General features: G+C 42.9%; 1 protein-coding gene across 8 annotated transcripts in view; it reads left to right on the forward strand.

Moving 5' to 3' along the window:
* The window catches only part of PTPRK (protein tyrosine phosphatase receptor type K), a 703,591-nt gene that overhangs the window by 393,961 nt on the left and 282,167 nt on the right, over positions 1 to 27,463 (forward strand). For all 8 annotated transcript variants that reach the window (XM_038759705.1, XM_038759712.1, XM_038759671.1 and 5 more), the window contains one exon: positions 7,243 to 7,417. In XM_038759705.1, coding sequence (XP_038615633.1) covers positions 7,243 to 7,417 — 175 coding nt within the window. The remainder of the gene's footprint in view (positions 1 to 7,242; positions 7,418 to 27,463) is intronic.

The raw sequence follows: 27,463 nt of genomic DNA on the forward strand, positions 1-27,463 counted from the left end.
TTGGAAACCCACCCATCAGAGACCAGGGCTTTGGGAAAAACTACTTTCCTCCAGTTGCTCTGCATATAGAGTAATGAGGGCACAGAGCTGGAAATTTTAAGAAGCAAGTAAGGGTTAAAAAGAGTTCCCTAATTTGGGGAGAGAAAAGCAGCAGGTTTAGGTAACTACTAGGTATCTTAACTCTGGTACAGTGCTTTGTTTTCAAATTCAGTAGGAGTCGGGGTGATTGCTTAGACAAAGAACATGTTGATTTTCAAATTATTTTTAAAGCACGGCAGAATTTAACGGCAAACTGTAAATCCTTTTGCTCCTGCCTCTGGTGTACTCATGTGAGAATGGGTATCTGTCATAAACCATGGTGCCTTCCTTTAATCAACACGGTCTGCTCTCATCGTTTGTCCCTGTAGTAGAAATCACTTGGCAAAACGATTACAGTTTGAAAGCTGAAAATTATCTTTGTTACTGGGGATATACTATAGTACCTTGCACTCAATAAATGGTCCTAAGATGGTTTGGCAGATTTTGCCTTCTGAAATGTTAATCAAGCAAAATCCTTCAAGATGATCCTATAAAGCAGTGCTTCATAAATTCTCCCAGCCGGCTCTTTCGTGGTTCAAATTAAGAAGTTACCAGGCCTTCTGAACAGGGGGCAGAGCCGGGGAAGAAGGAGGTGGAACTTTCCTGGAAGCTTGGGAGAAAAGAACTCAGGCTGCTGACAGGCGTGTGTGGTTCCACCTCCCCCCTACCCCCAACCCCGTCCTGCCTCATTTCCCCAGCCTTTGGAGCAGCAGCTGCAATGGGGGAAGCAGGAAAACATGCTTCCCTCTGCTGTCCTGCTCACTTTCTCAGGCTCGTCCTCATGGCAGAGGGGGAGAGCTCCCACCTCACTGGCCCTGCCATGCACAGGACTACGGGAGAGGAGAGAGCTTGGTTGGGTTTCCCCCCCCAGTGCTTCCTGAGGTCTGTCTCCCCACAGGCCAGGCAGAGGATATGAATGAAAATCTGCTGGTTCAGTGGTCCTAGGCAAGGGTGACCCCCCAGATGAGAACCCAAGTGGAAAGCACCTTCCAAGAGCCTCATGTTTGTTTTCTTTTTATTTAAAAAACAGCAAAAAAACCCAAAATTAATCCCCCCAGGTCCAGCGGCGGTCTGAGGCAGGGGCGACCCCTGCCCCCCACCCTCTCAGACTGAGCACTGTGGCCATTGCCCAGCCCAACGGGAACAAGGAAAGTTTTAGAGGATTCGTGCTACCCAAGGTCTGTCTCTCCACAGGACGGGTGCAGGAGATGAAACAAAAAAATCCTTGTTCTCTTTTTTCCTTTGTATTAAAAATACTGACAGAATATAAACCCCTCTAGGATCAGCAGAGGTCCAAGGCAGGCAGGGGTGACCCCCCTCGTGCCCCAGCCCAGACCACAGAGCATTGCAGTCCCTGTCCAGTTTGTGTCATTCATTCATTCAGTCGTATTTATTGAGCACTTACTGTATGCAGAGCACTTGGGAAGTACAAGTAGGCAACATATAGAGACAGTCCCTACCCAACAACTGGCTCACAGTCCTATGACTGGTAGGAGGTGGAGCTGGGGCCCTGTTGGGCCGTAGTTCAACTCTGAGAGCTCACCTCCTCCAGAAGGTCTTCCCAGACTGAGCCCCCTTTTTCCTCTCCTCCTCCCCATCCCCCCTGCCCTACCTCCTTCCCCTCCCCACAGCACTTGTATATATTTGTACGGATTTATAACTCTATTTATTTTAATTGTACGTATTTACTAGTCTATTTTGTTAATGATGTGCATTATAGCTATAATTCTATTTGTTCGGACAAGTTTGACACCTGTCTACATGTTTTGTATTGTTATATGTCTCACCCTTCTAGATTGTGAGCCTGTGGTTGGGTAGAGACTGTCTCTATATGTTGCCAATTTGTACTTCCCAAGTGCTTAGTACAGTGCTCTGCACACAGTAAGTGCTCAATAAATACGATTGAATGAATGTATTCCATTGACTCAAGATTGGTGGAATTGCTAGAATGCCCATACAACTTCGTAAGCCAACCAGACGTCTCTTATGCAAAGAGTACCTCCATCATGAACTCCCAATAAATGTCAATGATTAGGAACTTTGGATATAAAAGCACAAAACATGTTCTCTGACCTCAAGAAACTTACAGTCTAATTGGCAAATGATTTTCAAAGAGGGGCAAAAGCAGGAACAAGGATGTAGTAAGTAATACCTTGATCTTACATGAGGCTTTTGTTCTTGAAATGCTTTGACATTACTTATCTCTCTTTGTCTTCATAACATTCCTGGGAGTTAGGGAGGGCAAGTAGATACCTCTATTTTACCAATGAGGAAACTTGAGCAAGAGGTTAAGTGACTTGCCTGAGGTCACAGCAGGCCAGTGGCAGAGCTGGGACTAGAATTTGGGTCCTTCAACTCCTAGATTTGTCCTTTCTCCACTTAACAGTGCTTTACCTCCCACCAGACAGTGTTATGAATATGGCAGGAAAAAATAGCTGAATAAATAATTGAAGATACATACATATTCATTTTCTATGGTCCTTGTTAGGTGCTTTCTATGTGCCAAGCATTGTACTAAGCATTGGGGTAGATAGGTACAAGATAATCTGGTTGGACACAGTTCCTGTCTCACATGGGGCTCACTATCTAGTAGGAAGGAAACTAAGCGTAGAATACTCATTTTACAGTTCAGGAAACTGTGGCACAGATAAGTAAAGTGATTTTTCCAAGGTCACACAGCAGGCAACTGGCAGAGCTGAGATTAGAAATGAAGTCCTCTGATTCTCAGGTCTGTGTTCTTTCCACTAGGCCATACTCCTTCAAACATACATATTAAGAATACCAAGGAATATTCAAGTGCTAGGGGAATCTGTTGGATTCTTATGACTTTTGATGTTGGGAATGAATGGGGAAAGCCTTCGGGGAGAAGATGGGATTTCTCAAGGCCTTTGAAGATGGAGGCAACTCTGGTTTAACAGATTTAAAGAGGGAGAGAGTTCCGGGCAGCGGCTACAGTGTAAGCAGAAGGTTGGAAGTGGGAAAGTGGAGAGCAAGAAATATTTAGAAGATAATCTAGACTGTAAACTTGTGTGGGCAGGGAAGATTTCTACCAACTCTGTTATACTGTATTCTCCCAAGCCCTTAGTTCAGTGCTCTGCACACAGTAAGTGCTCAATAAATATGATTGATTGGTCAATCTTTGGAATTGGCTATTCATTTTTCTCCAAGACTATATTTTTTCCTATAAAATCCCCCTCACTGAAGGCACTCCCGTAGGAGTAACAGAAAATTAAAAAGGAAACGAGAAATTTTTCCTGGCAATTTTCTCTTCACCATCATCCAGTGAAGATGAAGAAAGTCCAAAAACATTGTTATTGAGAAAAATGTTGGGATTCTAGGGTAATTCCTGGCCACCATCTTTCCTCGGAATTGCAAGGAAGGGAAGTAAATCGGTTGAGAACAAATTTACCTTGGGTTTTGTCAAAAGTGGGGAGAAAAGCAGACCTTTTCTTGAAATGGTTAAAATAATTATTGCCCCCCAGCAAATCCAAGCCCATCTTTTTAAAGCCCAGGTAATTTATAATGGTCTCTCTTTTTTCAGTAGGAAAGGGCATCTTTTGAAATAGGATGGAAGTATGCAGCCAGGCCATAAATTCAAGATGTAAAAGAAAGTGCTGTATTACATGCCAGAAGGCCAGAAAACATACATATGCAGCTTTTATTTTCTCTATTTTTTTTCTTTTGCTGGAGGCTTTCATTTTTATTAAGTTCCAGCTTGCTGGCACAGTAGCCCGGTGGCAGTGTTTCGTGTGAACATTTGGAAGATCTGGGTTAGAGACTTAGGATCATTTCCAGGGTTGACGAAGGCAAGAAGCATTGTAAAAAATCTATTAATGGGGAATGTGGAATCTGAATACTTTTTTTTTATCTCACGCTTGAACGTGAATGCTTTCTCATTCTGTTATGTGTAGGGAACCTGGTTAAGAACTCTGTTATATTGTACTTTCCCAAGTGCTTACTTAGTGTTCTGTACACAGTAAGCAATCAATAAATATGATTGATTGATTCTCTTAAAAAAACCTCTCTAATGTGTCTTTCTTATGTTTCTTCTTATTTTTGCTGTTGCTTCCATTAACCTCTGCTCCCTCACAGGTTTTCTCCTGTTCTGATATATTCTTCAGATGTTCTTAGGTCTATTTCTTTCTTCTTTTCTTTCTCTTTGAGCCTCCGACCCTCTTAGCCAGCAAATCCTGGAGTGACCAGTTTGGGTTGGTGCAGGAAAAAAGAGCGAAAAAAAATTAGTTATTTCTACAGTATAGCTTCGCAGGAGCTCAAAGCATTTTGCAAACTTCGTTACATTAATCACATCGTTACATTAATCCTCAGGATGTCATCACACAGTGTAAATAATCATTGCATGCTACTATTCAATTTAATCACACAGGGAATGAGGTAGTTTGCATAGGCATCCGGCCCAGTGTTATGTAGTGAGCAACAGAGTCAAATTCCCTCAACTTCAGGACTTTCTCTTTAGTCTGGAAGCCACTTAGGGAAAAGATCATTTTTCCTTCTTTCTTTATAGCTGCCCACAGCACTTAGTTCAGTGCAGTGCTTATGTACATAGCTGTAATTTTATTTATATTAATATCTTTCTCTCCCTCTAGACTATAAGCTCGTTGTGGCCAGGGAATGTGTTTGTTATATTGTACTCTCCCAAGTGCTTAGTAGAGTGCTCTGCACATAGCACTCAGTAAATATGATTGACTGACTGACTGATGGACAGTGCAATGCACAGGGTGAGTGCTTACTGAAACGTTGATTAACAAATCAGACGGTAGCATAAGAAGTCTCAGATATCTCCTTTTTCCAACTACTACTATTACCGTATGGCTACCGCAAACACCGAGGGACCTGTTGCCCCTTTAAGACATATAAAAGAGCCGTGCCTAGTGTCTCTTTAGATAACCTGGTGATGTGGTGCAAAGAGATAACACCTTTATCCTGACAGTTGATGCCCATTTTGATAAATTGACAAGTAAGTTAAAATAGCCATGCTGTGGCCTTCAGATTCATAATTATCACTGCAAACCCTCATGTTCACAAGAATTACCAGAGAGAGAAATTAAGAAGTCCAGGAGGATTGTGCAGGTATCTGGGAAGGAGGAAAGTACTGTCAGTGTTTTATGTTCAAAGGGGACATTTTTTATTTTGAAGAGAAACATAATGGAATTCAAGTGCTGAGACCCTTTTTTTAGTGGTGTTTAAGTGCTTACTGTAAGTCAAGCACTGTTCTAAGCACTGGGGTATGTACAAGTTTGTCAGGTTGGACACAGTTCTTAATCCACATGGGGCTCAGAGTCTAAATGGGAGGGAAGAGGATTTAATCCCCGTTTTAAAGATGAGGTAACTGAGGCACAGAGAAGTTAAATGACTTGCCCAAGGATAAACAGCAGGAAATTGGCAAAGTAAGGATTAGAACCCCGGCCCTCCAAATCTAAGGCCTGCACTGTGTCCACTCAGCCATGCTGTTTTGGTGGATTTTTTAAATGGTATTTGTTAAGGTACTGTACTAAGTGCTGGAGAAGACATAATCAAATTAGATACAGTCCCTGTTCCACACATAGGGCTCATATGTCTGCCCGCCACCTAAAACTCAACATGTCCAAGACTAAACTCCTTGTCTTCCCTCCCAAACCCTGCCCACTCCCTGACTTTCCCATCACTGTTGACGACACTACCATCCTTCCTGTCTCACAAGCCCACAAGCTTGGTGTCATCCTCGACTCCGCTTTCTCATTCACCCCTCACATCCAAGCCGTCACCAAAACCTGCCGGTCTCAGCTCCGTAACATTGCCAAGATCCGCCCTTTCCTCTCCATCCAAACCGCTACCCTGCTCGTTCAAGCTCTTATCCTATCCCGTCTGGACTTCTGCACCAGCCTTCTCTCTGATCTCCCATCCTCGTGTCTCTCCCCACTTCAATCCATACTTCATGCTGCTGCCCGGATTGTCTTTGTCCAGAAACGCTCTGGGCATGTTACTCCTCTCCTCAAAAATCTCCAGTGGCTACTAATCAATCTGCGCATCAGGCAGAAACTCCTCACCCTGGGCTTCAAGGCTGTCCATCACCTCGCCCCCTCCTACCTCACCTCCCTTCTCTCCTTCTCCAGCCCAGCCCGCACCCTCCGCTTCTCCGCCGCTAATCACCTCACTGTGCCTCGTTCTCGCCTGTCCCGCCGTCGACCCCCGGCCCACATCATCCCCCTGGCCTGGAATGCCCTCCCTCTGCCCATCCGCCAAGCTAGCTCGCTTCCCCCCTTCAGGGCCCTACTGAGAGCTCACCTCCTCCAGGAGGCCTTCCCAGCCTGAGCCCCTTCCTTCCTCTCCCCCTCGTCCCCCTCTCCATCCCCCCATCTTACCTCCTTCCCTTCCCCACAGCACCTGTATATATGTATATATGTTTGTACATGTTTATTACTCTATTTATTTATTTGTTTGTTTTACTTGTACTTATCTATTTTGTTTTGTTAATATGTTTGGTTTTGTTCTCTGTCTCCCCTTTCTAGACTGTGAGCCCACTGTTGGGTAGGGACTGTCTCTATATGTTGCCAACTTGTACTTCCCAAGCGCTTAGTACAGTGCTCTGCACACAGTAAGTGCTCAATAAATACGATTGATTGTTTGATTGATTAATCCTCATTTTACAGACCAGGTAACGGAAGCACAGAGAAGTCAAGCGACTTGCCCAAGATCAACAGCAGACAAGTGGCAGAGCCGGAATTAAAGGCCAAGTCGTCTGACTCTCGGGCCCGTGGTCTTTTCACTAGGCCATGCTGCTTCCCCTTTGACCATTTGAGTTGTGATGGTTTAAATCAGCCGTGCAATTAGCCTTTCTAATGAAAGGGGCTGAAAAGACCTTAAACTGCTGAGTTTGGTTTACATTTGACTAAAATTCCAAACTATGACCCAGGCCCATTCCTGTACCCTTAATTTCTTTATACTTTTAATTCCAAATGCTATTGAGATTTAGAATCTTTAGCACAATGGGATAAATGGTAAAGCTGATGGGAAATTTTCTAGGCTGCTACCATGTGTTTCATGATCGAGTTTCTCTTTAGTTGCAAGCAAAAGGCTCATTGATGATGCCAGTATTCTTGGTTGTTCGGTGATGCCAAACCTGGTCTGCTTACGGATTTCTTTCATGATATTGTATGTTCTTCACAGAGGCGAAATGGAGAAGACATTCCAGTGGCCCAGACCAAAAATATCAATCATAGAAGATTTGCTGCTTCCTTCAGATTGCAAGAAGTGACCCAAACTGATCAGGATCTCTACCGCTGTGTCACTCAGTCTGAGAGAGGTTCTGGAGTGTCCAATTTTGCTCAACTTATTGTACGAGGTAAAGTCCACAGTTTTCATTTTATAGCACTAAGTGATTTAAATGGCTAAACAAAATACATACAGGTACCCCCTAACACTATGGTCTTCCTTTTGCACTTAAAAAACAAAAACAAAAACAATAGCATATTGCATTTTAACGACCAAGTTTCTCACAGCACTTTCTCATTTCGAGATAATGCTCTGCTTTTACCACAGTGTAAAGTTCACCTTCATCTAAACTGTTCAATGTCACTATCTTGCTACAGCTTTTGAAATGCTCCGACAAGCTTCTCTACAAGAGTAGCTTTTTGTTCTTTGTGGCTGATGACCTATCACAGTCAATCAGTCATATTTATTAAGCTCTTACTCTGTGCAGAGCACTGTACTAAGGTCTTGGGATGGCATAATAGAGTTAATAGACAAGATCCCTGCCCTCAAGGAGGAGCTTACTCAAAAGAGGAGTGGGAGGGGAAGGGAGACAGATCCTAAAATTAATTATGGTTTGGAGGAAGCAACAGAGTTTGAAGATACATTCTTAAGAGAAGCAAGCATGGTTTAGCAGAATGAGCATGGGCCCAGGAGTCAGAGGATGTGGTTCCTAATCCCAACTCTGCCAATTCAATCAATTAGTAGTATTTGAGCACTTACTGTGTACAGAGCACTGTACTAAGCACTCAGGAGAATACAGTATAACAGAGGTGGTAGATATGTTCCCTGTCCATAATGAACTTACCGTCTACAGCAATCAAGCCACTTACCTTCTTTGTGCCTCAGTTACCTCTTCTGTAAAAAGGGGATTAAATTCACCTCCCTCCTACTTAAACTGTGAGCCCCATGTGGAACAGTCACTATGTCCAAACGGATAAATGTGTATCTACTCCAGTGCTTAGACAGTGCTTGACACATAGTAAGTGAGAGCAGCATGGCTCTGTGGAAAGAGCCCAGGCTTGGGAGTCAGAGGTCATGGGTTTTAATCCTGGCTCTGCCACTCATCAGCTGTGTGACTTTGGGCAAGCCACTTAACTTCTCTGAGCCTCAGTTACCTCGTCTGTAAAATGGGAATGAAGACTGTGAGCCCCATGTGGGACAACCTGATCACCTTCTATCCACCCCCCAGCGCTTAGAACAGTGCTTCACACATAGTAAGCACTTAACAAATGCCATTATTATTATTACTATCATTATTATTATTATTAACAAATACCATTAAACAATGCTCTGGGGTTGGGCGGTAGAATGGGTGAATATCCAAGTGCTTATGGTACAGATCTCTTGTGTATTAGCCCAAGGTGCCTTTTTAATGAGTAGATTATGAAAGATAAGAATTGAAAGTTGTTCATTTGTCCAAATAGAAAACTGATTCTTTTTATTTGAACATATTTATATTTCTACTGGGTCATGTAAACTATATTTTTTCTTATCACTGTTTTAAAATATTTTAAAGTGTTTATTTTTGTCACTTTTTAGGGAAGGCATGAATGCACTTCACAATTTTTCCAGATGAGAAATTACACAGTATTTGGCACCCTTTTGCTTAACTGCAGGGTGAATCTGCAGGAGGTTTTTTCATTTGTTTTTGTTTCGTTTTCTTATTTTAGCCCCAAGTTCTTTATTTCAAATCATTACTTAAAGTATTGCATTACAAAATATTGGATGATTAGAAAATCAAAATTAAGGATCTGGTTGAAAAGTTTAACAGTCCAGTACCTAGCAAGTGCTTCCCACTGACACGACTCCATAAAATACCCAATCCTGTAATGCATCTAAAAGATCTTGACCAGTTTTGCTATTTTTAAGACTGTTTTTGTGATGGATGATCTCAAATCAGCATTTATTGCATTCTTTATATATTTCCAGGAAGTATACAGATAGGTTGTAAGCCCCATGACTGTCCATTCTGAAGATATTCTCTTTATTTTATTTTGTTAATATGTTTTGTTTTGTTCTCTGTCTCCCCCTTCTAGACTGTGAGCCCACTGTTGGGTAGGAACTGTCTCTATATGTTGCCAACTTGTACTTCCCAAGTGCTTAGTACAATGCTCTGCACACAGTAAGCGCTCAATAAATACGATTGAATGAATGAATGATCTTCAATCTGCCCCAGCATTTAGCAGAGTACTTGGTACAGAGTAAGCACATAACAACACAATTATTAAATAACAAATCTTGTTGTGGCCTGAGGGAGTCATCACTTTAAGCTCTTCCCTTCAACTTTGTGGAGTGTTTCTGAAACGTACTGTGTTGAGCCTAAAAGTGGAGTTCTGCCTTTAAAAAATGCTGTGACAGTTTCTTAATGGCAGCTTACAAAATCAATCAATCGTATTTATTGAGCGCTTACTATGTGCAGAGCACTGTACTAAGCGCTTGGGAAGTACAAGTTGGCATCACATAGAGACAGTCCCTACCCAACAGTGGGCTCACAGTCTAAAAAGGAAGGTTGCTTTCAATAGAGCAACAATGCTTGGATTCTATGGGTGTGAGAATTCACATTTATGTTGGGGGATGGAAGAGTGCCCTCTAATAATAATAATAATTGTGGTATTTGTTAAGCCCTTACTTTGTGCCAGGCACTCTACAAAGGGCTGGGGTGGATACAACAGATGAGATTGGACACAGTTCCTGTCCCACACTGGGCTCAATCCCTATATTACAGATGAAGTAATTGAGGCCCAGAGAAGTGAAGTGGCTTGCCCAAAGTCACACAGCAGACAAGTGGCAGAGCTTGGATTAGAACCCACAACCTTCTGACGTCCAGGCCCATGCTCTATCCACTGAGCCATGCTGTTTCTCTGCTTCTATAAACCCTAGTTTTATAATAAGAAAGGAAAGCGTGAAGCAGGGTGACCTAGTGGATGGAGCATGGGCCTGGAATTCAGAAGGACCTGGGTCTAATCCTGGCTCCACCACTTGTCTTCTGTGTGACCTTGGGCAAGTCACTTCAGTTCTCTGTGCTTCAGTTACCTCATCTGTAAAATGGGGATTAAGACTGTGAGCCCCATGAGGGACAGGGACGGAGTCCAACCTGACAATCGTGTATCTACCCCAACCAAATCAGACGCGTTAAGGTGCAGAAGAAGATTTTCTTTCCTAAGTAGTCTTGGGAAGGTGGAGCATTTGGTGGCATTAAAGAGCTTCGTGAGCTAAACAAACGGTGTAGCTTATAAATTTTGGAGGTTGAGGTAAAGTTCCCTGACCTGAGTCAGAGCTGAAAATTCAGAGCATTTTTTTGTGTGTGTTCAGATGATTTGACAATTTTTTAGGGGGTCTTCGTGATATCATTGTAAGAATATATGATTCATTGCTGATTGCTTCAGTAGAAAACCAATATGCCATAATACATTTTTTTCCGTTTCTGGATAAGCACCATTAAATCCGGTTAACCAAAAACATGCCCTTGGGGATGGCTATCCTGGTGTTGAAACAGTGCTGAAAATTAACCGTTGTGGCAGGTGCTACATCTCAGTGGCACTTCAGATCTGACATCCTGCTATATGAATACAAAAGATGGTAATTTTAAAAGAAATTTTTGGGCCACTGATATGAATCGTCTTTAATAAGAACTGGCATAGTATTGCCCGTTGTCAAAGATGACCCAAGGGTAAGAGTTTATTAGTGTGTTTCCTCCTTAACTGAAAGTGACAGAGTGTGCTTAGGGCTTCTTTTGTAGCTGTTTGTAACAAATGAAAATTTCTCTGCCGGATTCTCATGCTGAAGAGTATTGATCTATATGTTCTCCCAGCCACAAGAAGGAAAAGGGGAAACAAAGAACTCTGAAACGCAAGTTACTTTGTCAAGGGCTAGTATGGCTTCCGGATCATTTTGAGTAATGATAGGTAATGTCTTCAGTTTGTTGAGGCCACGCTTTATTGACAGCAATGGGTATCGGAGAATACAAAGTGACAAAGAGCAGCTTTTGCTCAGTAGGCTAAAATTTGGATGTGCAAAGCAGGGAAATTAGGTTGAAATGGCTGATGTTTTTAGCCATAGCTTGCTTTCTAGGGAATAATAATAATGATGGTATTTGTCAAGCGCTTACTATGTGGAAAGCACTGTTGTAAGCACTGGGGGGACACAAGGTGATCAGGTTGTCCCACGTGGGGCTCACAGTCTTAATCCCCATTTTACAGATGAGGTAACTGAGGCACAGAGAAGTTAAGTGACTTCCCCAAAGTCACACAGCTGACAATTGGCGGAGCTGGGATTTGAACCCATGACCCCTGACTCCAAAGCCCGGGCTCTTTCCACTGAGCTACGCTGCTTCTCTAGGTCCTGGCCAGTAATGTGAAGCAGGGGCAAAATTTATTTTAGACAAGCCAAACTTTATTTGAATTATGTTATTACTAGGCAATCATGTTTTTGATGTTAACATTGTACTCTCTTAAGCACTTAAGTATACAAGTACACAGTCGGTACTCAATAAATACGATTGATTGAAGCATTCTTCTACCAACCCTAGATAATATTTTATTTTTTATGGTATTTGTTATGCTCTTACTATGTGTCAAGCACTTTTCTAAACTCTGGAATAGGTAATCAGGTTGGACATAGCCCATATCCCACACAGGGCTCATAGTCTTATCCTCCATTTAACAGATGAGGTAACTGAGGCACAGAGAATTGAGGTGACTTGCCCAAAGTCACACAGCAGACAAGTAGCAGAGTCAGGATTAGAACCCAGGTCTTTCTGACTGCCAGACATAAGCTTTAACCACTAGGCAATGCTGCTCCTTGACATATACTTTCTTTTAACCCTTAATTTTTTAAAACTGGAAGAGAAAGCACTTTTTAACTTGGCATTACATGCCAGTGGATTTGCAAGCCAGGAATTGAATGCTAGAAACTCTAGTTCAAGACAAGAACTCTTGGTATAGTGGTGGTCATTAACTGGTTTCCATGACAAAGCCATCAGGCTCATGGCCTTTTAATTCTTCCAGACTAGAAAATCTTTCTATTGCTACTTATGCTGTTGCTCTCTGTTGGGATACCTGTTAATTCAACTGCATGCAGTTGTTTTTGTTGGGTTTTTTGTGGGGGGGGGGGGGGCGTGGGGGAGGAATGGGGGGAATTACCTTTTCATTCAAATTTCATCAAGAAAAATTTGCATTGTTTTGGACAATATTTGTAGGGGATATGGAAATAGGAAATTGGAATGCCTTCTACTCTTCATTTTAACCAAGGGTTTCCTTTGAGAATTGGGACTGAGAATCATTCATTTATCCGATCATATTTATTGAAGGTTGGTTATTTAGTGTGTCTACTAAAAGCTTGGGAGAGTACAATACAACAATTAACAGACACATTCCCTACCCACAATGAACAATCATCTCGAGTCTGCTCTCATGAAGATTTTGGTTGTGCCAGTCACCTGGTTCAAAGTTCAAAATACCTAGTACATGATGAAATACAGCACAAGCTTGCATATAGCACACTCTTATTTCCCACTGTGGGGTCCTGCAAGAAACTTCGTCAAGCATGAATTGATCTTTCAATTCTACACATTAAATTCTATCACACTTATGTTTGAGAGATGTATTACATTTGTATTCAGTACACTGGCAAGTAGGTACTTAGACTGCAAGCCCCATGTGGGACAGGGACTTTGTCCAACCTGATTAGCTTACTAATAGTAATAATTGTGGTATTTTTTAAGCCTTTACTGAGTGCCAAGCACTGTTCTAAGTCTGGGGTAGATACAAGGTAATCAGGGTAATGAAAGTTAGGACACAGTCCCTGGCCTTCATGGGGCTCACAGTCTTAATCCCCATTTTACAGATGAGGTAATTGAGGCACAGAGAAGTTAAGTGACTTGCCCAAGGTAACAAAGCAGACCTGTGGCAGACCCAGGATTAGAACCCGTGTCCTCTGACTCCCAGGCCTGTTTTCTTTCCACTAGGCCATGCTGCTTCTCATTCTCTTTTCTCCACCCCAGTGCCTGAACAGTGCTCTAAGCACTAAGCAAATACCATAAAACAAAAGAAAAACAAGAAAATACCGTGAACAACAGATCTGGTATTTTGTTGCTTTTGTTTTGTTCTGTTGTTCCCCCACCTCCTCTTTTTCTCTCTCCCATGTCTTTGCCCCCAATCTCAAAGGATCCATTTTGCTTCATCGTCATCCTTGGATTCATTCACTCAATCCTATTTTGGGGCACTTACTGTATTCAGAGCACTGTACTATGGGCTTGGAGAGTACAATATCACAAGAAACAGACACATTCCCTTCCCACAATGAGCTATTAGAAGATGTCACAGACAGTGAAGTTCACCTCTGAGTACATGTGTGGCTGAAGAGGCCGGTGTACCAAAAAGTACAAAGTGAAGTGTACAAGCTAGATTGTAGTGGGAGAGGACTGAGGATTGGTAAGAAGGAGAGAGATGATTGAGTGCCTTAAATCAGCCAATCTGTCATATTCCTTAAGCGCTTACTGTGGGCAGAGAATTGTACTAAGTGATGGAGGAGATGCAAGCTAATCAGGTTGGACCAGTCCCTGTCTCACATAATAATAATAATTATGGTATTTGTTAAACACTTACTATGTGCTAAGTACTGTTCTAAGCACTGGGGTAGATACAGGGTAATCAGGTTGTCCCATGTGGGGCTTACACTTTTTCCCCATTTTACAGATGAGGTAACTGACTCCCAGAAAAGTTAAGTGACTTGCCCAAGGTCACAGAGCAAACAAGCAGCAGAGCCAGGATTAAAACCCAGGTCATCTGACTCCCAAACCCATGCTCTTTCCACTAAGCCACCGAAGCTCACAGTCCTAAACCCCATTTTACAGGTGAGCTAACTGAGACACAGAGAAGTGAAGTGATTTGCCCAGGATTACCCAGAGACAAACTGAGGAGCTGGGATTAGATCCCAGGTCCTTCTGTCTCCCAGGCCTGTGTTCTATCCACTAAGCCTCATTTCTTCTCTAAAACCAATGGTAAGGAGTTTCTGTTTGAGGTGGGTATTGATGGGAACCATTGGAGGTTTGAGGAGTGGAGAGAACAGGGCACAATACATTTTTAAAGAAAATGATATGAGCAGTGGAGTGATGTATGAACTGAAGTGGAAAAAGTCTGGATAATCTGGCATTTGTTAAGCACTTACTCTGTGCCAAATTGGGGAAGCAGTGTGGCTCAGTGGAAAGAGCACGGGCTTTGGAGTCAGAGGTCAGGGGTTCAAATCCCGTCTCTGCCAATTGTCAGCTGTGTGACTGTGGGCAACTCACTTAACTTCTCTGTGCCTCAGTTACCTCATCTGTAAAATGGGGATTAAGACTGTGAACCCCCCGTGGGACAACCTGATCACCTTGTAACCTCCCTAGTGCTTAGAACAGTGCTTTGCACATAGTAAGCACTTAATAAATGCCATCATTATTATTATTACTAAGCACTGGGGCGGGCAGAAGATAATCTAAACAGACACAGTCCTTGTCCCACATGGGACTTGGTGAGTCTGGAGGTAGGGTGCTCAATGAGGAGTCTGATGCAGTGATCTAGGCGGGATATGATAAGTGCTTGGATCTGCATGGTAGCAGTGTTGATGGAGAGGGAAGAACAGATTCTAGTGATGTTGCGAAAATAGAACTGACAGGATATGGGGATAAATTGAATATGCTGGTTGAATAAGAGGGACAAGCTGAGGATAATGTCAAGTCTGAAGGCTTGAGAGACCAGGAGGATAGTGGTGTTGTCTGCAGTGATGGGAGAGTTATAGGGAGGAGAGGGTTTGGTTGGGAAGGTAAGGAGCCTGCAGAACATCCAGGTAGAGATGTTCCGAGTGCGGGAGAAAATGTAAGATTGCAGAGAAAGACAGAGGTCGGGGCTAGATTTAGGAGTCATCCATGTAGAAAGAGCAGTTGAAACCTTGGAAGCAAATGAGTTCTCCAAGAGGATTGGGGTAAATGGACAATATAGGGAGACCCAGAACTAAGTTTTGAGGACCTCCATTGTTAGAGGGTTGGAGGCAGGAGAGGAGACTGAGAAAGAGCAGTCAGAGAGGTAGGAGGAGAACTGCCGACTTGTACTTCCCAAGTGCTGAGTACAGTGCTCTGCACACACATAAATGCTCAATAAATACGATTGAATGAATGAATGAACAAGACACATCTCCAAGAAGCCTGTCCTGACTAAGCCCTTCTCTCCTCTTCTCCAACTCCCTTCTATAGCGCCCTGACTTTCTCCCTTCATTCATCCTCCCAGCCCCACATCACATATGTGTATATCTGCAACTTATTTATTCATATACATTAATATTTTTCTCCCTCGTAAGCTGTGAGCTTGTCATGGGCTGAAAATGTGCCTGTTGTTGTACGGTACTTTCCCAAGGGCTTAGTACAATGTTTTGCACACAGTAAGCTCTCAATAAATACGATTGAATGAATGAAAGGGGAGACCAGTATCTGTGAAGCTGTTAGTGTTTCTGAGAGAAGGGCATGGTCCACAGTGTCCAAGCTAGCTAAGAAATCAAGAAGGTTTAGTCTGGATTTGGCAAGAAGGAGACCATTGGTGACCTAGGAGGAGGGATGTTTCAGGGGAGTGGAGGAGATGGAAGCCAGACTGTAGGGGGTTGAGGAGAGGAAGAGGAGGCAGCGGGTATAAACAGCTTATTTGAGGAGTGTGGAAAGGAAAGGTAGGAGGGAGATGGGGTGATAACTGGAGGGCACTGACAGTCATATGGGTAGAATTTCCCCTGAGTTGGCCCTGAGGGTTGGACTAGAGTAGGGGCTTGAATTTAGCCTGCCTCCTTCCCACACTGTCCAGCAGCCTTTTGGAGCAGGGAGCCAGGGTGGGGGCAGGGACCAGGCTGCCAAGCACATGGGAGCATCCAGGATGGGATATTCCCCTCTCCTCAACTGATAGGAGGGGTGGGAACTCTTCCCTGGATGGATTGTGTTGAGGTTCAGGCCACTCAACAAGTTTACTTATATACACATTCATTCCTTGAAAGTGAAAGGGAGGCAGTGTTTTCCAATGGATAGAGCACAAGCCTGGGAGTCAAAGGACCAGGGTTCTAATCCCAGCTCTGCCGCTTGTCTGATCTGTGACCTCGGGCAAGTCACTTCACTTCTCTGTGCCTCAGTTGCGTCATCCGCAAAATGGGGATTAAGACCATGTGGGACATGGGCCATCAATCATATTTATTTAGCATTTACCGTGTGCAGAGCTCTGTACTGAGCACTTGGGAGAGTACAACTCTAACAATATAACAGCCGCATTCCCTGCCCACAACGAGCTATCGGTCTAGAGGGGGAGACAGACAAATAAATAAATAAATGGCAGCTATAATAAATAAATTACAGATATGTGTCCAACCTGATTTTCTCGTATCTATGCCAGTGTTTAGAACAATGCCTGGGACATAGTAAGAACTTAAAAAATACCAGAAAAAAAAGAGAGGAATTGGGGTTGGATTGTGTTAGCAGGTTAGAAAGAGAGTGTTTATGGGATGAAATGCATTGTTAAAGGAACATTCTGCACTAGGATTCAAAATATTGTTTATAAAATGGAGAGATAGAGGCACTTTTCAGCATCTATCACAGACTTTGGGAAGGCAAGGTGTTCTAGAAGAAAGAACATGGATGTCAGAGTCAATCAGTCAATGGTATTTATTGAGCACTTACCATGTGCAGGGCCCGATACTAAGAATTAGGGAGAGTATATTATAACAGAGTTGGTAGACACACTCCCTGCCCACAAGGAACTTACAGTCTACCAGAGCTCTAGTTCTAATTCCTGCCTGTGTGGTCATGTGCATGTCATTTAACCTCTCTGGACATCACTTTTCTCACGTGAAAAATGTAGATAACCTTACCTGCCTCTCTCTCACACAGAGGAATGTTGTGAGGACTAAAGAAGTGATATGACAGTACTTTGGAGGGAATGAATATACTTCTAATTCAAGTATTTGGGAGAGTATGTGCTTGTATTTGGGTTGGACTTGATCACTATAAATTTCACCATATCCAAATCACCATCTTCTCCCTCTACCCTTTCCCAAATGCACTGGGCAAAACGATACCTAATGGCAATCAATCAGTGGTATTTATTGAGTGCTTGCTTTCATTCATTCATTCAATCATTCAGTGGTATTTCTTGAGCGCCTTCTTTCATTCATTCATTCAGTTCATGCCGTCATATTTATTGAGTGCTTACTGTGTGCAGAACATTGTACTAAGTGCTTGGAAAGTACAATTCGGCAACAGATAAAAACAATCCCTACCCAACAATGGTCTCATGGTCTAGAAGGGGGAGACAGACAACAAAACAAGTAGTCAGGCATCAATAGCATCAAAATAGATAAACAGAATTAAATGATATATGCACATCATTAATAAAATAAATATTATAATAAATATGTACAAATATACCCAAGTGCTGTGAGGCAGGGAAGGGGGTAGAGCAGAGGGAGGGAGTGGGGGCGATGGGGAGGGGAGGAGGAGGAGGAGAGGAAAAGTGGGGGGCTCAGTCTGGGAAGACCTCCTGGAGGAGATGAGCTCTCAGTAGGACTTTGAAGGGAGGAAGAGAGCTAGTTTGGCAGATGTGTGGAGGGAGGGCATTCCAGACCAGAGGTAGGATGTGGGCCAGGGGTCGATGATAAGACACGTGAGAACAAGGCACAGTGAGGAGGTCAGTGGCAGAGGCGTGGCGTTTGTGGGCTGGGCTGTAGAAGGAGAGAAGGGAGGTGAGGTAGGAGGGAGCAAGGTGATGGAGAGCTTCGAAGCCAGTAGTGAAGACTTTTTGTTTCATACGAAGGTTGATAGGAGCACCTTACTAAGCACTTAAGGCTGACAGATTCTGAAGTTTGGGAATTCAAGGTCTTAGGAAACATTTAAAAATCTATATATGTGGGCTACCTTAATGTTTTTTGCAAAAACATTTTTAGAATTTTTTATGCTTGGGGTCTGTGTTGTGTCAGGAGAGCAGTGGAGTTCAGCTCGAAGAAATCCCTCTTTAAATGTTGTATCTGGGCTCCGCCTCCTTTGCTGCAGTTCAGAGCTGGATGTCCCCCATGATTACTCCTCTGTGTTTGTTTCTGCCATGTTTTTCCTCTCCCCCTTCTTAAAAAAAAAGAATCCTTTTCTCTTTAAGACTGCAGCCAGCAAGATTTCTCATCCCTGTGTGAAATGCTGTTCACTTCAGTGGGTGGTTGAAAAATATTTACTTAAAGGTAGACAGAGAGCTCCTCCCTGCAGCCGTTTTCTTGATTGCAAAACCCCCACCAAGCTTGTCATTTCAGGGCATCGGGTGGGACTATGAAAAAATAATCCTGGCCACCGGATTGGTCGATGGTAGGGGATGATGAAAAGAGAGGTAGTTGGAATTCAACCTAGATGGCAGACAATGCAAGATGTCAAGGAAGCCATATATTAAAGAGAATTTGAATTGGAAACCAACTCCCAAACCTGCCATCAGGCACATTTTGATCATTTTGATTTATTAAACATTTATAGCAGCATTCAAATGGAGCTGCAGTAACACACTGGTGCCTTGGGTAACTTATGGCATATAACCCAACACCCTGCTGCAAGTTGCTCCGGGAAGCCTGTTTTAACCATCGTTGTGTAGAAACCCAAGTTTATCTTTCAATGCAAGGTGCCCATGGATGGCAGATTGTGTGTTTAAATATTTAATGTTTTCTGGCTTTCAGTCACTTGAAAGCACCTCGGCGATTCAATGTGTTAAGCGACGTGATGCTAATTTTATGGTTAAAATGTTCTGTCAGTGTGCGTTTGTCATTAGGCTTCTTACGCTTTGAATAGGAACCTTACATTTTCTGATCCAATTTTGTGTTTTTCGGTTATCTATATTTCTACAAGTTAAATCTACAAATCATTTGAAAAAGGTATAATGAAATGCTGGAGACCGGCACTGCATAAAGGAGGTGAGATCCTAAAATGAATGAGCTTCTGAACAGCCAGGCTGTTTTGTGTATATTTTATTATGTATCCACTTCTGGGCTATGAAGCCATGGTAGCTTTTGATCAGTGGTTTGGCCACAAAGAGAAATTGGTGATTATTAGTGCAGCACTCGAGGTTAAAGGCATTACAGGTTTACACTCAGATTTGCAGTAGGGAGGTGATGATTTGCAAGGACTCGGGATGATGCAAAAGATGGATGAGACCAAGTTGAAGGAGCAGTAACGTGAGGGTCAGACGCTATCATTCCCAGCTGTCCTAGGCTTGTGATGGATGGTTTGGTGGCAAGCCGCAATAATGGAAGATGATAAAAGATCCAACTCCAGATCTTCCGCCACTGAGCACGGCCCCCTTGTTGGTGCTCTAGTGGCATAATGATTCCTGATTAGTTATGAAGAACTAAATTACTCCACTAAAGCCACCCAACTGGTAAGCTGAATTTAGCCAACCCAGACTTTTGGCAGCTGTTAAAGAAGCACGGAGCATATCAAGCACTCCTGCACATTGTAAATTTAATTGCCTCATATTTATCCATAGTAGTTGTTGACAGGATCTTGTAAGCTATGCTAATATGGTAGGTCATTTTTTACCTCCGGAAATCACTTTCCGTGTGCTTTCTGATCATTATCATGAAACATGATAAATGATCTAGCCCATGAGGTATTAATGAAAATGAAATGGATAATTGGATTCTATGTCTAAATTGTGGCTGGAAACTGGCATGGCAATCAAAATTGAATTTATCTCTTAAAAATGTGCCTCATGACATGGCAGTGACCTTTAATCATTTGGCTGCAGAATAATTTGTGGACGTTTTTAAAGAGATTGAGAAGTTTTCACCCCCAAAGAATTCCCCCAACACTTGTTGAGGTGTAATCGATGTATTCCAAGGGGCTTTGATCCCTCTCCTACAGTTAATGACCTCTCAGAACTACAGTCCACCCATCCTTCCCTCCCCCTCCACTATATATATAAAATATATATTACATAATATATATTATTGTTGGAATCTGCTTGGGGTGGTTTGGGAGGCAGCACAAAAGAACGCTGAAGAGTATTTGTGATAACTAGAAGTAATTTTCCTACTGACACGCTGAGGAAAATCCTGCTGAAGAAATGGAAGTGATTGGGCTGCTGTGAGAGAATTGGGCTGCTGTGAGAGGATATCATTGAGACAGATGCAGAAACACTGAAATCCAGTTTCATTTTTATGTCTGCACTTATCTTCCACCGTTGTCCCATCCTCTCTCCCATTGCTTTCTTTTTTCTCTTTTTCCATCATCCCTCCAACCTTTTTATGCTTTCCCTCCCCACCTTTCTTTATTCCTCACTTTGTTTTAGTGAGAAAGTATTAAGAGAAGCAGCATAGCTCTGTGGACCGTGCACGAGCCTAGGAGTCAGAAGGTCATGGGTTCTAATCCCTGCTCCGCCACTTGCCCGCTGTATGACCTTAGGCAGATCACTTCACTTCTCTGGGCCTCAGTTACCTCGTCTGTAAAATGGGGATTGAGACTGTGAGCCCCACATGGGACAGGGACTGTGTCCAACCCAATTTGCTTGTGTCTAATGCAGTGCTTAGTACAGTGCCTGGCACATAGTAAGCATTTAACAAATATCATAATCATTATTATTATCATTATCCCCAAATCATGTTATTCATTGCCTGTACATTCTGGTTTCAGGTATCTGCATTAGTACACTATGCCTTTCATATGTTAAGAAGCTTGGTTTTTTTGTTGTTGTTTGTTTTTGGAAAAGTAATTTCAAAATTCAAGCCGTGAGGCAGGACTTGATGTTGTTTATAAAGTTCCCTAGTGGTCTCCATGAGCGGTGGGATACTCACAAGCTAACCGCTTGCCCGTCCCCTTCCCAGAAAGTGATTCATCTGGAGCTCACCTATCAAGAGAGAAAGCAGTAGTGGAACTTGATTTTAGGTCCCTTGAAGGGTCTGAAGGGAGAAAGAGGAAAACATATCTGGAAGAATTGGGTATGGGGCAGTGCAATTTTTTTCTCTCAGTGTGGGAGCAATCTAGAGTCAGGGTTGGGGCAGGAGGTGGCCACATTTTCCTAAAAGATCTCTCCCAAAGCTGTTCCCAAGGGGCTATCTTTAGGAGCAAAGCAGGAGCACTGTATGAGCAGTAGTAGAATATACCAGTACTATCTCTGCTCAAATCAAGCTTGGCCTAGTGGATAAAGAACGGGCCTGAGAGTCAAGAAGGACATGTGTTCTAATTCTGTTCCACCACTTCTCACTGTGTGACTTTGGGCAAGTCACTTCACTTCTCCATGCTTCAATTAACTCATCTATAAAATGGGGATTAAGACTGTGAGCCCCATATGGGACATGGACAGTGTCCAACCTGATTAACTTGTATCTACCTCAGCACTTAGTATAGTGCCTGCCACATAATAAACACTGAACAAACACCATAAAAAAAATAATAGCTACCACTGCTTAATCATCACCTGCAGGTTTGCTTGGGGCCGGTAATAACTGATGTCACATCAAATGGGAGCCCCATGTGGGACAGGGACTGTGTCCAGTCCATTCTGGTTATCTTGTTTCTACCCCAGCACTTAGAGCAATGCTTGACACATAGGCAGTGGTAAACCAATACCATTGTTATTATTATTAGTAGAAATGGTAGTATTACTACTACTACCATTACTACTAATAATAAATCAGGCAGTGGAGACCAATCCAGGGGGCAGGAGAAGAGAGAAGAAGTGCTTCCCATGGCTCCTCCAGAGGGTGGGCTGTGCTCCCTGGAGCTCAGCTGTGGAAGTATACAGTTCAATGCCAGGATACAAATACTTTGATCAAGAAGCACGTCCGACCGGCAATTTTTATTGGGCAACCAGTTGAGGGCAGAGATGGAAATATAGGCACTGAGCCTGGAGTATTTCATCATTGTAACATTTAAGACCGCGCAAGGATGAGAACTCACAGAGGCTGGAAAATCTGGTGGAAATTTTGTATCATAAATCCTGGCCAAGTTGTTAGGAGAAGCATTCATTATAGGGGAGCGAAGCTACAGTGTGATGTTGCACTTTGACCATCCTAGATTATAAAGTGTTATGTAAATAAGAACAGTTTTTACAGTGGGTGTTCACAAAAAGATCTGATTAAGTGGTATAATTATCTGTGCCCATGATAAAAATAGTCGCTTTTTTGTATAAGTGTATTTACTTAAAACACTCCTTATTTCTATGGAGAAATATTTGTCAGATTGCTATTTCTTGGAGTATCTGATAAACTGTTGGATGGCCTCCAATTAACAATTTAATAGACCTAAGTTCTCACTCTGAAAGTTTTGCAAAGTCTTATGTAATGACTATCTTTAAAGGACTTTGGGAACAATTTTAACTCAGCCTTGCATGGACTTAAAAAAAAAAAAAGAACAACCCATAAATACATTGACTCTTTCCTCCAAACTGTGGGACATCAAAGATACCAAACTAGCATTGTGCACTTCCCATGTAACATCAATTATTAATGGCCCCAAGCAAACCTGCAGGTGATAATAATAATAATAATAATAATAATAATAATAATAATAATGGCATTTGTTAAATGCTTACTATGTGCAGAGCACTGTTCTAAGCGCTGGGGGAGATACAGGGTGATCAGGTTGCCCCACGTGGGGCTCACAATCAATTCCCATTTTACAGATGAGGTAACTGAGGCTCAGAGAAGTTAAGTGACTTGCCCAAGGTCACACAGCCGTCGTGTGGTGAAGTCGGGATTCGAACGCATGACCTCTGACTCCAAAGCCCGTGCTCTTTTTGGTAGCTCTTTTATTTTATTTTTTTTGTGGCATTTGTCAAGTGCTTACTATGTGCCAGGCACTGTACTAAGTGCTGAGGGACTGGTATATGCTGAGAGTAGAGTGATGGTCCTGGTTTGATTTCCCCCCCACTTATTGGTTGTGTTTGAGGTGACTTTTCCCCAGAATAATAATAATAATGATAATGATGACATTTGTTTAGTGCTTACTATGTGCCAAGCATTGTTCTAAGTGCTGGGGTAGATACAAGGTAATCAGGGTGTCCCATGTGGGGCTCCCAGGCTTCATCCCCATTCTACAGATGAGGGCTAAGTGACTTGCCCAAAATCACATAGCTAGAGGCAGGATACTGGGCCATTTGTGGACTAGTTAAGTAGTGTGCTCTAGAGTAGTTCCAGAAGTTGTTCATTCATTTCAGCCCTCCTACAAAACCTGCTTGAGTGAGTTATTTCTGGGTTCATCATTCTTAGCTTTAAACTGGAGAAAGCAATACTGATGCCTTCTAAGGAGGTCTTGTCTTATGCTGTCGAGTCATCACCAACCCGTAGTGACGCTATGGACACATCTCTCCCAGAATGTCCTGATCTCCATCAGCAATCTTTCTGGTAGTGTATCCATATAATTTTCTTGGTCAAAATATGGAAATGGTTTACCATTGCCTCCTTCCATACAGTAAACCTGAGTCTCCACCCTTGACTCTCTCCCATGCTGCCGCATGGGACAGGGGAGTTTTAACTTGTAGCAGGTTGTCTTCCACTTGCTTGCTTGCTTGCCCAAGCTAGGAGTAGAATGGATATGCCTCTGCTTGACCATCCCTCCTTTAGTTGAGACTAGTAGAGTCCTGGAAACTCTCCAGGTGTGACCCTGAGAGGGGTTCCAAGGAGGTAGAAATTATTGATCACAACATAGTTGAAAATGTAAAATACAAATTATCAAGGGGAAATGTGTGTTCATGTGTCAACAGCCATCTTTTCTGGGTGGTAGTCAGTCATTCACCTATCTGAAGGTGTTTCTCAAATAATCCATTCATTATTCTCACATTCCTGCTCAGTTCTGGGGATAAGCATGAGAAGCAGCCTGGCTCAGTGGATAGAGAGCGGGCCTGGGAGTTGGAAGGACCTATGTTCTAATCCCAGCTCTGCCACTTGTCTGCTGTATGAGCACTTCAATACTCTGTGCCTCAGTTGCCTCATCTGCCAAATGGAGATTGACTGGAGCTCCATGTGGAACCAGGACTGCGTCCTACTTGATTAGCTTGTAATAATAAGAATAATTATGGTATTTTTTAAGCGTGTACTGTGTGCAAAGCACTGTTCTAAGCGCTGGGGTAGATACAAGGTAATCAGGGTGTCCCACATGGGGCTCACAGTCTTAATCCCCATTTTGCAGATGAGGCAACTGAGCCACAGAGAAGTTAAGTGACTTGCCCAAGGTCGCACAGCGGAGAAGTGCGGAGCCGGGATTAGTACCCATGTCCTCTGACTCCCAAGCCCTATGTCTTGCCGCTAGGCCATGCTGCGTCTCAATCCTGCTTGTATATACCCCAGGGCTTAATACACTGCCTGGCACATAGTAAGTACTTAATAATAATGGCATTTATTAAGCGCTTACTATGTGCAAAGCACTGTTCTAAGCGCCGGGGAGGTTACAAGGTGATCAGGTTGTCCCACGGAGGGGCTCACAGTCTTAATCCCCAGTTTACAGATGAGGTAACTGAGGCACAGAGAAGTTAAGTGATTTGCCCAAAGTCACACAGCTGACAATTGGCAAAGCTGGGATATGAACCCATGACCTCTGACTCCAAAGCCCGGGCTCTTTCCACTGAGCCACACTGCTTCTCCAGTACTTAAGTACTTTTAAAGTACTTTTTAAGTACTTAAAAAATACCGTTAAAATAAAATAAGTGGGTGCAGGAATTGTTTCCCCAATCAGTTTGCCTGAAGTCCTTTATCCTGATTTCCTCCTCTAATACCTCCCATTTTTTTGTTTTTCCTTTCCTGGGTAGGAGATCAGTGTTATGATTAGTGTCATTTTGTTTCAGTTGGTTTCTGTGTGTCTCTTCCTTTTCCTCATTTGAACATTGGGTGTCAGGGTCATGGTGCCTCTCAGTGGGAAGGAGAGCTGTGGTGCAACAACTAAGTGAGATTAGAATCAGTCACATTTATTGAGCACTTACTGTGTGCAAAACACTGTACTAAGCGCTTGGGAGATTACAATGCAACAACAGACACATTCCCTGCCCATAATGAGCTCACAGTCCAGGAAGCGATATGTTACACCATAAAGATTGCAGGTCCTCCTTGAAGCGCTCACAGTCTAGAAGGGGATATATTACACCATAAAGACTGCAGTTCCACCTTGAAGTGTGTGGGCCATGATCCTGCTTTCCACACAAAGGCAGCTTAGCTTTAGAATAATAATAATTGTGGAATTTATGTGGGTCGGGCAGTTTTCTAATCTCCAGGGTGGATGCAGGAAAATCTGGTTGGACACAATCCCTATCCCACATGGAGTTCACTGTCTTAATCCCCATTGTACTATGAGGTCACTGAGGCCCAGAGAAGTAAAGTGACTTGCGCTAGGTCACACAGCAGACAAATGGCAGAGCAGGGGTTAGAACCCAAGTCCTTCTGAGACAATGGATGCTGGGGTCTCTTGCTGGTAACACTCGGAGACACTGAACACTAATTAAACAGCTGGATTTCCAAAGCAGTCACGGTTCAGAGATGAAGCCCATTCGCTTTCCTAGTAATAATAATAATAATAATAATGTTGGTATTTATTAAGCACTTACTGTGTGCCAAGCACTGTTCTAAGCGCTGGGGTAGATACAAGGTAATCAGATTGCCCCATGTGGGGCTCGCAGTCTTCATCCCCATTTTACAGATAAGGTAACTGAGGCACAGAGAAGTTAAGTGACTTGCCCAAGGTCACAAAGCTGGTACAGTTTATGTTATCTAGAAAGATGGTTCTAATGAAAAAGGAACTTATAGGAGAGATGCTTAAGTAAGTGTTAGCAGATTTATACAGGCAATAATGAGAGAGAAATGTGTTTGTATGTCTGTGGGCATTTCAGTATGAAAAACTAAGTCCTGTCCATAAGAGAAGAAATTCATTGTTTTCACTTCCTCTAAGTCAATCTTGTTACCTCACAAAGCAAGTCTGTTAGATATATCTAGGGAAGGAGAACAAACCGGAGCTGGGAGTTGGGCATGAAATAGAATTCCTTCATTCAATAGGAGGGAGGCCTCCAATGGGTAAGTCACTTGACTTCTCTGTGCCTCGGTTACTTCATCTTTAAAAGGGGGATTAAGACTGTGAGCCCCATGTGGGGCATGTTTAACTTGTATCCGCCTCAGTGTTTAGTACAGTGCCTGGCACATAGTAAGGGCTTAACAAATACCATTAATAAAAAAATAAAACTAAACACATGGCTAAGTTTCAGTAAAATGAGTTTGCCAGGGTGCCCCTGTTCTTTCCTCTCTTTGCAATATGCCTGAGATTGGCAGGCCTAATATTCTGTATCTACTTCTTAAGATAAATTTTCTTCCTTACTCATTCATGCCGATCCGAGCTCCTTCAGCCAAATGGGCAGTTGCCCCAGGTCAGTGTCCCACAGGGCCAAGAAAAAGCCTTGGAACCAATGAAAGATATGGAGAGTGGAACATGTCTATTGAACTATTTTATTTGTACATATTTATTCTATTTATTTTATTTTGTTAATATGTTTTGTTTTGTTCTCTGTCTCCCTCTTCTAGACTGTGAGCCCACTGTTGGGTAGGGACCATCTCTTTATGTTGCCAACTTGTACTTCCCAAGTGCTTAGTGCAGTGCTCTGCACACAGTAAGTGCTCAATAAATACAATTGAATGAATGGTGTACTCTCCCAAGTGCTTAGTTCAGTGCTCTGCATACAGTAAGTACTCAATAAATATGATTGATTGAGAGTGAGTTCCATGTGCTCACCCTCCTGCTCTCTCAGGATCTCCTCTCCTGGAATTGAATTGTGGGTGCATATTTGGTAATTTTGGCAGGAATTGTTTATTAGAGTGAGGACAACTGATGGGTGACTGGATTAGCTTAAGTTTTCCTGATAGCCAGATGGAAATAATAGCCATGAGTGTAGTATTAGGTGCTTACTATGAGCCAAGCACTGTACTAGGTACTGGGACAAAATTATGGTATTTGTTAAGAGCTTACTATGTGCCAGCCACTGTGCTAATCACTGGAGTGGATACAAGCAAATCAGGTTGGACAGTCCCTGTCCCAAGTGGGGCTCACAGTCTCAATCCCCATTTTACAGATGAGGTAACTGAGGCCCGGAGAAGTGAAGTGACTGGCCCAGCACAAGTGACAGAGCTGGGATAGATA

The sequence above is a fragment of the Tachyglossus aculeatus genome, chromosome 2 (genome assembly GCF_015852505.1).
Source record: "Tachyglossus aculeatus isolate mTacAcu1 chromosome 2, mTacAcu1.pri, whole genome shotgun sequence".
Taxonomy (NCBI): domain Eukaryota; kingdom Metazoa; phylum Chordata; class Mammalia; order Monotremata; family Tachyglossidae; genus Tachyglossus; species Tachyglossus aculeatus.